A 15,681-nucleotide genomic window follows, 5' to 3' on the forward strand; every position below is an offset into this window, starting at 1 on the left:
GTTGGAGTATGCGCGGTTTCAAGTAAGAATGTTGAAATCGAGTAAGGTAGATTCGTCCAAAGGTTTTCGGATTAATGGATGTTTGTATAATATTACCTTGGTGGAGGAAACAAACTATTATGATGGAGTTAAGTTCAGATGCAACTGTGATCTTAGTCTTGAAGGGTCATCGGGTAGTGTTTCATCTTTTGAAACTTTTGTTGAAGACTCTCTCTGTTCTGCAAAACTGAGTAATGAAAGGGGAGGGGACGAAGAAGGTAGCAGAGGGTGGCCGGAGGAAAACAGAAAGGAAGAGAAGGGGTGGTCTATGAATAAGACAAAAATGGATCTAGAAAAGGAAGGTGCAGAAGATCCATTGTCAGGTCAGGGAAAGTTTGATTTTTCCTTCACAAAAAAGGAGGTGAGTCTGCGGGGGGGGGGGGGGGGGGCGGGCAGAGGAGGGGATAGCAGCGTCTGCTCTTCAGCAGGTCAATGTGGCGTGTGGGGCTATACAAAGTTCCTTGGTAAACTTAGTAAAAGTGGTGGAGTCGTTTGACTCTTTTAATGAAAGCCCAATTCTATTTGAGGCCCATTTACAGGTTAGTGGAACTAAGGCCCATGTGGACACCTACGCTGGGCGTGTATCACTTTCAGGAAAATCTCTTGAAGGCGGTTGTGCAACGAGTGTTGACGGCGTACAACCATCGACGTCGGAGAGTCTGTGGGTGGAGCAACCACTGAAACATTCATGCTTGAATGTTAGTAAAGGGGGTGCTTGTTCATCAAATCGAGCAAAGAATTCTCTTTCTGAATCGAATAATTGTCGGAAGAATTCGATCAGTAAAGGTTATCAGGGAGATTTGGGGAAGAAGACGGGTGGCGTTCATAATGGCGAGGAGGAACATATAGAGGTGGATGATCGTCAAACCCTAGATAGGGTGTGTCACCTACGTGCGCTATGGGAGCAAGGGGGCCGAACAATCCAGCGGCGATGCCGTTCAAAAGGGGGCACAGGATCGTTACATTCCGGGAGCAGATACCCAACCAGGTCACGTTCATTATCTTATGCGTTGTCTGATTCTGAAATTGTTGAATGTAATAACCGAATTAGGAAAGAAGTTGTTGAATCCGAATCAGTTAGGTTATGGGGTTTAGCCAAAAGGTTAGGTACGACATGTCCATGGGGAGATGATACGATGCTACAAGAAGTGGAGGTGATGGAGGATAGGGATAGACAAGTTTTGAGTAAGATGAAGAAGGGCACGAAATCAGGTTGTTTATGATTATTATCAATTTAAACATCAGAGGGCTAGGAGGAGGGGTAAAAGTTCTTACAAGGAGGGTGCCGAGTTTGTGTGTTTGCAGGAGATAAAAGTTATGAATTTCTCTGATTCTAAATGCTTTGCTTTATGGGGGGATAATAAAATTGGTTGGGTACTCAATGAAGGAGAAAATGGGGCAGGAGGTATTCTTTCTATGTGGAACAAAGAAGCGTTTGAGTATAGGTCTCATGTTAAAGGAAGAGGTTTCATAGCTGTGTCTGGGATTTATGTTAAAATGAATTGCTTATGTGTTATTGTGAATGTGTATGCTGCTTGCTCAAATAGTGATAAAGTTGTCATATGGGATGCTCTGTCAACCATTAAAAGTGCTAGTCAGAATGAGGTGTGGTGTTGTTGCGGGGATTTTAATGCTGTTAGGATTATGGAGGAAAGGAAAGGTGTTAGAGGGCTTTCCAGCCAGAAGAAGGAGATTAAAGACTTCAATGAGTTCATTGATAGGAATCTGTTGGTGGAGTTACCTCTTGTAGGCAAAAAGTTCACCTGGTACAAGTCAGATGGGTCTGCCAAAAGCGGATTAGACAGATTTTTAGTATCATTGGAATGGTTACAAAGGTGGCCTGCGAGTAAGCAATATTTACTGCAGAGGGAAGTCTCCGATCACTGTGCCATAGTGGCCAAATCGTGGGCTAAAGATTGGGGTCCTAAACCTTTCAAAACTATCGACGCTTGGCTTTTGGAACCTGGTTTTAAGGACTTGGTGAAAGGTAAGTGGAACACTTATGAGGTACAGGGAAATAGAATGTCAAGGCTCAAACATAAATTGAAGTTGCTGAAAACCGACATCAAGGAGTGGAATAGGAGTGTTTTCGGAAATATTGAGGAGTGCAAGCGCAAAATCATGATGGAGATTGAGAATCTCGATGTCACGGATGCTGAATGTGATTTATTGGAAGGAGAAAAATTGAGAAGATTGGAGTTACTCAGTCAACAGAAGATCTTAGATAAAAAGATGGAATCTATAAATAGGCAGAAAGCTAGATCTACTTGGTTTAAGCATGGGGATTTAAATTCCATGTATTATCACTCTATTATTAGGTGGAAGAAGCTTAGGAATGAAGTTAAAGGTGTTGAAATAGATAATCAGTGGTGCGAAGAACCGGAAGCGGTGCGTAGGGAAGCGAAACGTGTGTTTGAACAGAGGTTCAAGGCCACACCTGATCATGGTGTTAGGCTTGGTCTTGTGGACTTCATGACTCTTGCAGAGGCGGTTAGTCTGAAAATGGTAGAGGATTTCTCCGAGGAGGAGGTCAAGGCTGCAGTGTGGTTGTGTGAGGGTTCGAAAAGTCCTGGCCCAGATGGCTATAATTTTAATTTCATCAAGAGTAATTGGGAGATTCTAAAGGAGGATATCTTGGAAGCAGTGTACTTGTTTCAAGAGTCTGGGAGCTTCTCAAAGGGTTGCAATGCGTCGTTTATTGCTCTTATTCCTAAAATGAAGAATCCCGTCTTGGTTGAGCACTTCAGACCTATATCTCTAGTGGGAGCTCTTTACAAGGTAATCATTAAGGTTTTGTCATGCCGTATAAAGGAAGTCTTGCATTTGGTTATAAATGATGTTTAGTCAGCTTTCGTGGAAGATAGGAGTATGCTATACAGTGTCATGATGGCTAATGAGGTGATTGAAGAGGTTCGAAGAAATCGGAAGAGTGGGGTGTGCCTGAAGGTAGATTTTGAAAAGGCCTATGACTCGGTTAGGTGGACTTTTCTGCTGGACATGTTACAAAGAATGGGGTTTCATAGTAAGTGGATAAAGTGGGTGAAAGGATGTCTGGAGACGGCTACGGTGTCAGTCTTGGTTAATGGTAGCCCAACAGAGGAGTTCAGACCTACAAGGGGGTTGAGGCAAGGGGACCCTTTGGCACCGTTTCTTTTTCTTATTGTAGCAGAAGGGCTGGCGGGTCTAGTTCGCAAAGCTGTAAAGGAGGACCTGTTAAGAGGTATCAAGGTGGGAAGAGCTCAGGTAGACTGCTACTTGCTACAATTTGCAGATGATACCCTGTTCATGTGTGAAGACTTCTTTTCCAATGTCTTTACAATTAAGGCGATTCTCAGGGTATTTGAGCTTGCTTCTGGGCTTAAAGTTAACTTTCATAAATCAAAGATAGCAGGGTTAAAGGTAGATCGAAGCAATCTTGAGCTATATGCGAAAACCCTCAATTGCGATATCATGCAAATACCTTTTATCTGTTTGGGAATGCAGGTTGGTGGTAACCCAAGGAGGCTGCAGTTTTGGAAACCGGTGGTGGAGAAAGTTAAAGCCAGACTTAATGCGTGGAAAGGGAAATGTCTATCGTTTGTCGGTAGGTTATGTCTGATTAAGTCGGTTTTAACTTCTATACCCCTGTTTTATCTATCTTTTTATAAAGCCCCAAAGTCAGTCTGTGATAAGATATCTAGTATTCAGAGGAGGTTCCTTTGGGCGTGGGGCAAGGATAGTAAATATATAGCCTGGGTTCGGTGGGAAAATGTATGCAAACCAAATAAGGAAGGGGGGTTGGGGGTTAAGGATATACAAAATTTCAATCAGGCTTTGTTAGCAAAATGGAAGTGGAGGATGATGAGTGAAGAAAAAGGGAAATGGAAAGAGATCTTGGTATCTAAGTACGGTACTGGTAGGACAAGTTCGCAAGGCTGTGGTAAGAATCATTCCTGGTGGTGGAGTGATCTTCGTAAGGTTTGTGAAGAAGGAGAAGGTGAGGGCTGGTTCCGTAACCATGTCTCATGGAAAGTGGGAAAAGGGGACAAAATCATGTTTTGGGAAGATACATGGCTGGACAATAATAAGCTTAAATCTTTGTTTCCTTGTATACCATATCCTTAGAGCAAGGAAAATTGGTGGGAGAGGTAGGCTCGTGGGGGAAGTTAGGCTGGTCTTGGAGGTTAGGGTGGAGAAGGTCTAAATTTGAGTGGGAAAATTCTGTAGAGGAAGAAATGATGAACCTCATTACAAGGAAGATTTTGAACAAGGATTCTGAGGATACTATTGAATGGGGTGGGGATCCCAAAGGTGTTTTCTCTGTCAAATCTGCATACCTTACTTTGTGTAACTATCCCAATGGCAGCTTGCATAATGTTTTTTCGCTGTTGTGGCAAGTCAAAGCGGAACCCAAAGATGTGTGTTCGACATGGAGGGTTCTAATTGGGAGGTTACCAACGTATGATAATCTCATCAGGAGAGGTATAGTTGTCAATTCCCCTTTGTGTGTTTTCTGTAAGGTAGCTGATGAATCAGCTCAACATATTTTTATGACGTGTCTGGTTGCACAATGGATATGGGGTCTTTGTCTAAGGTGGATGGGTATTGTGTCTGTTCAGCATAAGGATCTCTTAATTCACTTTGAGAGCTTCCATCTAATTCACTTAACTAATAAGCATAATCAAGTCTGGAAGGGTCTCTGGGTCGCAATTATTAGAAGCATATGGGATCAGAGAAATTTAATTGTGTTCAAACAAGGGATACCGGATGCTGAAGAAGTATTCCATTCAGCTCAATTGGCCACGTGGTTATGCTTGAAGTTTGGTGCGAGTTCGTTTAGTTTTTCCTATTCGGATTGGATTCTTAATCCAAGCATTTGTCTGCAAAATTGCTGATATGAAGGTGGTGTGTTAGTTGAATGGTTGGTAGGTGCGGTGGAAAGGATGTCAAAGTTTACAGGGTACAGGTTTAAAGAGAAGCAAGGTGAAGCAGGGTGGATTATGAGCTATTCTTGTGTTGCTTCAGTAAAGGAATCTGTAATCCTTACTGGAGTAATTTTTCCTTGCAGTTTTTTCGGTGGGCGTGAGGATAGGAAATAAGGTGCCATTGGTTCAGAGTAGGAGCTGGCTCAAGGTGCTGCCTCAAGGTTGTTTGGGTGTGCGAGGTGGATTCCAGGAACTCTGTTGCAGTAGTTGGTGCGACAAGCCGTGTGGAGGTGTAGACAGGAGCGTGAAGAAGCTGATCTGTGATAGACAAAGCTTGTTGGCCTTCCAGATTTATACATATCAAGGGGCATAAAAGAAAGTTGTGCTGGAGGTAGCATATGAAGACACGTAACAAAAGAGGCTAGGTGGTCAAGAATTGGGTTTCTCTGAAGATGTGATTAAATAGGTGATGTGGGGTCGTCTGAAGTATATAGGAAAGTAAAGCTAGGATCTGTTTGTTCTACTACCCCACTAGAATGTATATTTATCTTTATCTTGAACTACTTGGCTTTTGTATATGGGTTGGGGTACCCCTGAAGTACCCCTTTTATTCTATTTTATTCTTTGCTGCTAAAAAAAAATGAATGTCTAAATAAAACAATTCAAAATAAGCAAATATAATTCAAAGTACTTTCTTTATAGTTGTTTAAATCCAAAAATAGTCAAAATAAAATTCTGTCTTACTACAAAACTTAACACAAATAATTTATAATATATTTTTATAATCATTAAAAAAAACATAAGAGTCTCTTCCACACAATACTTCTCACATTAGATTACCTTAACATATTGCCTTTCTCAAATAAAAATTATACTCTAATGAAATAATTTTCATACTTAAAATATCTCAAATTTATATATTTTATACAATATAATTAAGTATTTTCTTAAACCAAATACATTTAATGAGAAAAATTAGTTTTCTAAAGTAAAATACAATAGAAATATTTCACACGAAAGAAAACAATATACATCAGATTTTTAAAAAGAAGGTAGTATAGCAGAATTTTTATTTGTTTTATAGAATACAACAATGAATTAGGTTAAATGCAGCAAACAACATTTTAAATTACAACAAACAATAGTTGCTAAAGTTCAACAGATTTAAAATATAGCAAATAACAAATATTAAAATACAATAAACAACAAGAGTTAAAAGAAACAGAATTAAAATGCAACAAATTACAAAATACTACAACAATATTTTTAAATTACTGCACACAAGCAAATTTTTTTGTATAAAAAATTCTTGTTTACAAACAAGTATTTTCATACAGCAAAAATACTACTGCAAATAGCACTTTTGTACAACAAAATTAAACTACTGTATAGACAGGTTTTAAAAAATTTACACATAACAATTAAATAAATTCCTGGAATATAAAATTTAAATGATACAATAACCAATTCTAAAATAATTTTGTTCAAACATTCTTGAAACAAAAGTTCCACATTTATTAGAACTCTGACAAGAACTGGAGGAAAGAATATAAAACCAGAATATTTAACCAGTTCAAAGCATACCTTTCTCGACCTTTTGGCTAAGAACAAGTGTAGTATATGTTCTTATCAGTTTAATATCTGATATGTGAACCATTGGTTGCTTGTTACTGAGGCTTTGAAGCATTGTCTTTGCTTTGCACTGCAGCAAAGACTGGTGCATCCCACAAGATCAGTTCAAATTTGTATAATCTTAATTTTTCATTTCTGAATGGCTATTAATCTGGTTACAAAGATCGAGTTTTTTTTTTTGGTTTGCTTTGTTATGTAATAACTGAATGATACTTGTGCATTTCTAACTAATTTGCAGAAAGACTCACTTGTATATAAGTTCTATGGAATGTAAGGAATTAATTTGCACAAAGACTCAGTTGCATAAAAGTTTTTGGCACTAATTCTATGGAATGTCCAACTTTTGGAGTGTTGTTTGACATCTTGCATAAAAGTGTGTATTCCATATATAACTATGCAAAATGTTTGGCATGGTTTGGGTTTGGAGTGTGGCATGGTGCATGAATATTGAAAGTTCAGTGTGTATTGAAAGTTCCGTAATTCATCAGCTGTACAGAAGAATTCTTCCTATTACGAAATGAAATGGCAATAGAAAAGACATTTTGTGAATACTAGAAAGTTGCATAGAATTCTTCAGTTGTATCAGAAGAATTCATCCTATTATGAAATGAAATGGCAATAGAAAAGACATTTTGTGAATACTAGAAAGTTGCATATTGAAAGTTTCGTAATTCTTCAGAAGAATTCATCCTATTATGAAATGAAATGGCACAGTTTCAAACGTTTAATCACTTTGTATCAGATCTTAAAGCACAAATTAGGATATTTTGTCTTCCCCAAATTCATCCAAATATTTATATTTCTATATTCTATATTTTATATTTTATGCTAACTATATATCCCACTTCAGAAAGAAAATGAAACAAAAATGTCTTTAAAACTTCACTGACAAGATATAAAATTGCTGAGATGAGTTACTCCAGCTTGTGACCCAAGTGGGAGCATTGATGTGATGGAACAACATTGAGTCTAGTATGCTTGAGCCATCACTTTCTTTTTATAGTTTTTAACTTACCTCTGAAACACGTAACACAGTGCCAAGCTAGGTAGGACAATGTTAAAGAACTTTTACTTCAATCACCAATCTTTTATCTTCAGCATTAAGGGAAATTTTTAATTCGGACATTCAAACCAATACACAAAATTTTAGTCCATACTCCCCCAAATTAGCAAAACTATGTTTATTTAGCTTTAACAAACCTCTTATGTGGAGGTCCCTTTTCAGCTTAATTGACTCAAACTAAACTCTGAAAAGAACTATCAATTCATCTGCAGAACTGCTGAAAACTCTCCCTCATTCTCCAAGAAAGTCATCTAAACATCTTTTTCACAGTGAAATCATCTTGAAATTTTTGCTCCTTCAACAACTATTCTTTTACAGAAGTAAAACGTCTTCAAATTAACTTCAATCTATCTTAATCCAATTTCAAAATTATCATCTTATTGTTTTTAATATCGAAAGCTTCAAGGCTCTATGAAACCCGTCAATTTCTGCTGAGACACAATTTAGTGTTTCTAGCCACTTAAAAATGTCATAATTAATAGGATGAATGTAACTAAACTGTAAGTGCTCTTTGAAACAATCAAGTAGAACCCATTTACTTTAGTTACATTTATCCTTATAATTAAGAAATCTTTCATTGGACCTATCAAGTATGAAGTACTAACTTACATCTAAACTTTCTATTATTTCAAAGTGCATCTGCATACTTGGAGGCATATCAGCAAAATAAACTCTTAGGGACTTCAGATTCAAGAGATGCAGCATTTTGTCCTTTTCATTCCTAATCCAGTCACTCCACTGTCAGGGTGTTCCATTAAGTATGAAACGGAGTTGAGGAGCTCCTTGCATGAGCCTTTTGGAGATTCTCTCAAACACATCATGGTTAGTTAGGATGCCCCAGCAGTGTTCAGACCAACATCAACATAATGAATATCGCTGATGCTGTTCAGTAGGTCTTCCTTTGTTTTAGGAACAACGTAAATATCTTCAGATCCCACCTCGGGTGAATTCACATTGGAACCAAGATTTGAGAATCCCAGTTCAGTAACTATCTGGTTAAGCACAGTTCCACCTTTGCTATATCCAAGGATGAATGTCGTGGACTGAGAGAAAGAACAGGAAGAAGTGCAGCCAAACTTTGAATCTAGGAGAGTTGAAGTTGCTCAATGGTCAGAAATACATTTACAACAAATACTTTTATCTTAACCTGTATAAAACAATTAAAGAAGAAGGAAAAAGAAGTGAGACTAGATTGTATAGTGCTGAAACGTTGCAAAATTTTATGCAACCATAAAAAACTTCATAAAGAATATTGTTCATATTTTATTAGCAAATTATAAGAAATACGTCAACGAATGATTATCCTAAATTTAAAAGTGATTATGATCAGTCGAAGCTTGTTGAATTTTGTACCACTTAATAAAAATCTAAAATATGAATGGCTAAGATGTGTTTTTCTCACCATTGATTCACTTTGCACAACCATCATTTATTGAAGTCTAGCCCTAACTACTCTATCTTTGATGCTAGTGGAGTGAAAAAAAAAATGGAAAAAAGAGTTGAAAATGAGATTTTCTAGATTAAAAAAAGTGAGTGAAAAGTTTGGAATAGACGAAATTGATGTGAATGAATAAAAAATAAAAGTTAATATATATTATACAAAGAATTACTAATTCTATTATAAGTTCATTTTACATAATGTGAGGTAGTGTCAATATCCTTCCAAACTCAATCATTCCATGGGTATACTTTCCTACTCATTCATTATTGTAGTCACTTGACATTTATCCAATTTGAACCATTGTCTTCCTTTTTCAATTTTCACTCCCAAAATCCTTCCTTCCAATTTTCAATCTCTATTCTAGCCTCCTTCGAATTTGATTTCCTCTTCCTCTACTCAAGCAATATTTCTAGCAAATCAATTTTTCATTTGTTTGTTTCCACATACCTTCCTTAGATCTCCCTGCCACCAACATTAATACTTACTTTCAATGATTGTTCCCTACTATGACACCCAAGTATGTGAATGGAATATAAATCTTATTACAATTGGAACAATAATATTAAATTGAGTTCAATGTACATAATTGTTTTAATGTTGTATTTTTAGTTAATAAATCTTTGCTCACTATTTTGGCTATAATTTTTTTTAGTTAGTTTTGTCTTATTGCAGTTGCATTGAATTCTACATTTTTTGGACTTCGAAATGGAAATATTGAAGCAAATATGGTGAATAATAACTTATGCAAATTCAATTTCCTTGTTTCATCTTAGAATTTTGTAACTGGGCTTACATACCTATTAAAGCTCACATGAGAGACCCATGTTTATAGTTGATTATAAAGCATATATATATATATATATATATATATATATATATATCCTAAATGTGTCATAAAGGGAAAAAAAATTTTGTTTAGATTTTCAGTTTCAAAAATTATGTTTTGTTCTCCTTTTCTCTAATTTCTGAATTGTCTTCTCTTCTTCCCTTTTCCTGTGTTCTTTGTTCTTTAACAATAGAGATCTAATTCTTAAGGTTCAATTTATATAATCAAGAGCATGTAATCTGAATTGAGTTTGTATCAATCTTTTAATCCTCGGAGTTTGTTTCTCTTATTTTCTAATTTCATATTTGCACTTTATTATTGTAACTTTTGTTTTTTTATTTTAGAAATAAAATTAGGAATAAAAAAATCTTGATTTGATAATTGTATATGAATTAGATTGAATGGTATTTCTAGTTTAATAATATTTGTTCGATTGAATTAATTAATTAATATATGGATAATTATTCTTGGATCTGAATCCTTTGACAACTTTGATAAAGAATATGGATGTTGAATTTATAAATTGACTTTTCATTATCTTCTATTTTTGTTTATCCAATTAGTTGCATTTTTCAATGTTGTTTTAATTAAAAAAAAAAAACCCAAAAGTTAATTTGTAGAAGAAGAATATCAAAGATTGAATACAATCTATGTGTCCTCTAATAATCAACTTAGATTGTGCTCAATATTACAAAATTATAAAAAAAACTTAAGTTACTTTTATTTCAAAACAACATAAAAAAAGTCAATGTAATAATTAAAATGTAACATGCATGACAATGAGCGATGGTTTGAATTCTAATTGCATGTTGAATTATTGAAATGTATAATATCAAGTTGGAAAAGGGGGTTTGGTCATAAAAGGGTAATTTAAGTGTAGTGTTAAATTATTGAAATGTATAATATCAAGTTGGAAAAAGGTGTTTTGATCATAAATGGGTAATTTAATGAAACTTGTCTACTTGAATAAATAAGAGTTATGGAACTTACTATTTCGTTTCATAATTTTGTTGGATATCATTCTCCGTGAAACAATTGACTCATTCCTAATAAAATGATTTTATTATGAAGACATAAGTACAATTTGAAGATGGATAACGATGGTATGAATAAAGATGAAGATTGAGTGTAATGATTCTTTATATATGTAGTTTTTTTGCATAACAAATACATTTTAATAGCTAACTAACTAAAGATGTGTTTGGAAATGCATTAAAGACCCAATTAATTATCTTTATTATCAGGAATTGTATAGTAGCCAATTACATGTCCTTTTAAAAATTAGTTTATATTTTTTTTTATAAATAATAAAAATTATTTTAGATATCAATAATTTTTTAATTTATAAATAATATCTAATTTGGTTAATATAATAATTAATTATTTTTTTTATTTTTAAAATTAGTTTTTATTTAATAATTTTTTATATATAGATGATTAAATTGTTAAGTGAACTTAATAGTAACTAATAAACTATATGTAATTGTTTGAGATAAAAAAAAATAACACTTTGACTTGTTTTTCACTAGTAAATGTAAAATCATAGCTTACAATAATACTACATATTTTTTGTTTTCTCTTATATTATTATGGAGAAAAGGCATTCTTTTAGATCATGTAAGAAATCATTATCTTAAACATATCAAGGAGTACTAGTTTTCTAACTCGCTTATATGATAAAAAAAAAACATTCTCAAAGTCTTGCCTAAATTATGATAGTTTTAAAATCAGTCTCAAATATAAAGAGAATGAGTTTCTAGATATAGACATATTTTGAAAGTTGAATTTAAAAGAAGAAGGTGTTCACATTACTTGGCTATAATGAGTGTGATTCTTTTATACATAATTCAAGGAAACATCTTCATATTCATATGACTGAGAAATTCGTTGTCTAATATTTGTTTACATCATATCATATCATTGAGAAAAGTATTACATTGTTTTGAAATTAGATAAACTAATGAAATAATTCATACAACTTGTTTTTAACGAGATTGAAACCATGAGAACGATTCAGACTTTTCCTTGTTAGTCAGTCTGCACCTCACTCGTCCTTTTCGGTTGAATCTCAGACTCACTCTCCCACTCCTCCTTGCTAGTTTCGGACTTAGATGGTACCTGCAAAAAGGTACTCCGACGCTCAAATTAGACTTCAACACTCAGAACCCAGTATTAAGGATTAGATGATGATATGTGTTAATTTATATGATTATTGTGGGTTCATTCTCATTAATTGGGCCTAATAAAAGGAGATTAACAAACATTGGGTTGTTAATCAACCTTGCTTTTGGTAATGTCAGTCGGTTTGGACCGGATGCCGAGTCATAGTTTCGGTCGTGCTGATAGTACTGATACACTTACCCCCAGACTCGAGGATGTTTAATCCGAAGAGTCTTTATTCGAGGTCGGTGTGCCGGTTGGACCACTACAAGAAAATAACAATTTTTGCTGATAAAAAAAAAAAAACAATTTAGTCACCGAATTCAGCAACTGAAAATAAGTGGTCATAATTTCAACTGAAATGGCCACCAAATACCCGTAGTGTCAAATCTGCGACCGAAATAGCGACCGACTGAATTATTAGTGATGTTTGTTAGTTTTGCAACCGAATCAACGATTGAACATAAGAGTGACAAAGCCATCAGTCGCTAAAGTGGTGGTTGTTTTGAATAAATTGGGAACAATATATCTGCGGCAGAATTAGCGACCAAATATGTTTATTTTTTAGCAACCAATTTTATTTCGGTCGCTAAATATTATTGCTTATTTTCTGCTACCGAATTAGTCACTTAATATGTTTATTTTTAGCAACCGATTTTCTTTTGGTCGCTAAATATAATTGTTTATTTTTTTCACCGAATATGTTTATTTTTTAGCCACTGATTCTCTTTTGGTCGCTAAATATAATTGTTTATTTTTGTCATCGAATTAGCCACCGAATATGTTTATTTTTTAGCCACGATTTTTTTTTTTTGTCGCTAAATATAATTGTTTATTTTTTGCCACCGAATCAGCCACCAAATTTGTTTATTTTTTAGCCATAGATTTTATTTTGGTCGCTAAATATAATTGTTTATTTTTGTCATTGAATCAACCACCAAATACGTTTATTTTTTAGCCACCGAATTTTTTTTAGTCACTAAATGTAATTTTTATTTTACTACTACTAATAATAGTAATAATAATAATAATAATAATAATAATTCATTTTTATTTTAAAAAACTATAGAAGGACCACTTTGGATATTCATGAGTAGTCATTTGTTTATAAAATAATTAGTTGTATTATTTTTTTTAATATTTAAAAAATTTGTGTCAATTATATTTGTAATTTCTTAAATTTAAATAAAGTTAATTAAATATTATTTTTAAAATATCAGCTCAAATAAAATTCTAAATAAAATTACATAACAAAATATTATTATTAATAAAATTAATCCTTTAAAAAAATGACGTCACATAATTAGATTTAAATAAAATTATCTGTTTAAAATAACTTTAATTTTATAAAAATAATAAATTTTCATAATTAAATTGTAAATAATTTTTTAATTACTAATATTTTATTTAAAAATTATTAACAGAGGTAATAGGCATTGCAAGTTAGAAACAATTAAATTTGTATAAGTATGAAAAATATTAAGTGATTAAAATATCCATATTTATTATCATGAATATTTAAATACTTATTTAATATTATTTTTTAATTTTAAAAAATATGTATGGCGACATAGTTTTATTTATTTCTAATAATAAATAATGTAATTAGATAAAACATTGTAACGTTGTTTCGAAATAATTTTATTTCAAGTATTGAAAAATTTGTGTCTTAAACTCTGTTGGATGGTGCGTAAAATATAATGAAGAAAATAGTAGCGGTGGTGAATGGTGCGTAACTTACGCAACCACCAAAAATTACGTTGCGTTTGTTTCCGCCGTAATACAACAATAACTGAATACAACTTGTTGTTTAATGTTTCAATTCCTTTTTTTCTCTTCCGAATCAACAGAATCGGTGGCATAACTGTTTTTTCAGAATTTGTTTATGTCTATATAGAATTTTGAAATTGAGCTGGTAATCACAGGCGAACATCATTTTCGAGTTCTTTGTTCCTCTATCTCTCTGTAATTGAATATCTCAACACTTGAGTCGCGAGTAGGGCTTTTGGATTGTGCTTAGTCTTCAGTGTTGGTTTCTGTTCTGTTGCAGATTTTCCATTGCTAATTAAATGGCCCCTTGTGCTTCATCGCTTGAGAATTGAAATTTTGCTTTATGTTTTTCTATTTTTTGTATTTTGAATGTGGTGACGTTTTCTTCTGTAATGTTGACAGAAATAACTTGGGGAGCCAGCAAATGATGCATTGGGAACCTTGTCGCTCAAGATAAGTCAGTTGAAAAAGCAAATCCAGGCGGAGAGAATAGTATACGTTAAAGTAAGATTGATACTGGGTTTATGCTGCCTTAGCTTGATTCTTCTAGGAATGAGTCCATATTTTTATAGTTTGTTTGCTGGAGAGATAACTTTTTGTTTATGTTAATTTAGGAAGATGACTTTAACCTCTATCTCGCAACATTTGTCATTGTATGCAAAATCGATTATCTATAAATTTTATTGCAGTTCTTATTTGACCTTTTCACGGAGAGTTAATTTTTCTAATTTGGTTATATTGGTGGCAAGTCTTTGTATGAGCTTCCAACAGCTTTTCGTTGCATGTTTCTGGTACAACTTTATGTTATGTTTTCTAATTTGAACTTGAATTCAGTTAATCGAAAATTTCAATGTTCCGAGGCTTTTCTTGTACTCATTGCAATCAACCTTAGTTGTATTTCTGCAGGAAAAAATTCAAAGCAATGAGAAGAAGCTACAATCACTAGTGCAAAAAGAAGAAAAGGATACGCTTTATTTAGTGCGGATTTTGCGCTACCCGCTTTCGAAAAAAACGCGGTGGCATTTTTGAAATTATTTTGATTTACGAATGCGGTTATTTGAATAACCGCATTCGTAAATCAAAACGCTTGATTTACGAATGCGGTTATTTGAATAACCGCACTTGTAAATCAAAGCGCTTGATTTACGAATGCGGTTATTTGAATAACCGCATTCGTAAATCAAAATTCTTTGATTTACGAATGCGGTTATACCTTTAACCGCATTCGTAAATCCTTTTTTACCTTAAATTTTGAAGCGCGCCACACACAATTTCAAACTTTATTTCTCGTCTTTGCCTTTGTTTCGCGTTTGCACTCTGAGTTTGTCTCCTTTTACCGCATCTGCATTCCATTTGTGCAATGTAAGTTTCTTGAACTCTCTTTTTTCCTCTTCATCTTCACAAATATATGCATAAATGTTTTTCGTTTTTCTTATATATGTTTTTTTCCTTGCATTAGTGGTCTCGAAGCACTCTTTCATTGTCTTCGTGGTTTCTTGTGGATTTTTTGGTTTGCTCCGTTGCTGCTTCCCTGTCCGTCGTCGCTTCTGCTGCCGCCACCGTTGTTCGTTCCCGTGACTCTTCATCAATCTTGGCTTCACACAAGATTGACGATGTTTTAAAATTTTTAATTTTTTTTAATGATTCGGCATATACAAGTGCGGTTAAAGCAAATAACCGCACTTGTAAATAGTATTTATAAATGCGGCTATATAGCCGCATTTATATTTTTTGATTTACAAGTGCGTGTTGATCAAATGCGGTTATAAAGCCGCATTTATAAATTCAAAACAACCGCATTTGTTTTATGTTTCTGCACTAGTGAATGTCAAGAAGGGGTTCTTCA

At 33.9% G+C, this 15,681-nt stretch overlaps 1 protein-coding gene and 1 pseudogene across 1 annotated transcript; both read left to right on the top strand.

Annotated features, from left to right (window-relative positions):
* Positions 1-28: 28 nt before the first annotated feature.
* LOC150023313 (uncharacterized) lies at positions 29-4,913 on the top strand. The gene is made up of 5 exons (XM_090297803.1): positions 29-400; positions 579-1,193; positions 1,285-2,817; positions 2,884-4,015; positions 4,144-4,913. Exons 1-5 carry the CDS (start codon positions 29-31, stop codon positions 4,911-4,913), a joined length of 4,422 nt encoding a protein of 1,473 aa, XP_090153929.1.
* A 1,610-nt stretch (positions 4,914-6,523) lies between these two features.
* LOC150023314 (U2 spliceosomal RNA) lies at positions 6,524-6,671 on the top strand (annotated as a pseudogene).
* Positions 6,672-15,681: the final 9,010 nt, after the last annotated feature.

This window comes from Phaseolus vulgaris, chromosome 11, assembly GCF_051622355.1.
Source record: "Phaseolus vulgaris cultivar YP4 chromosome 11, ASM5162235v1, whole genome shotgun sequence".
Lineage (NCBI taxonomy): Eukaryota > Viridiplantae > Streptophyta > Magnoliopsida > Fabales > Fabaceae > Phaseolus > Phaseolus vulgaris.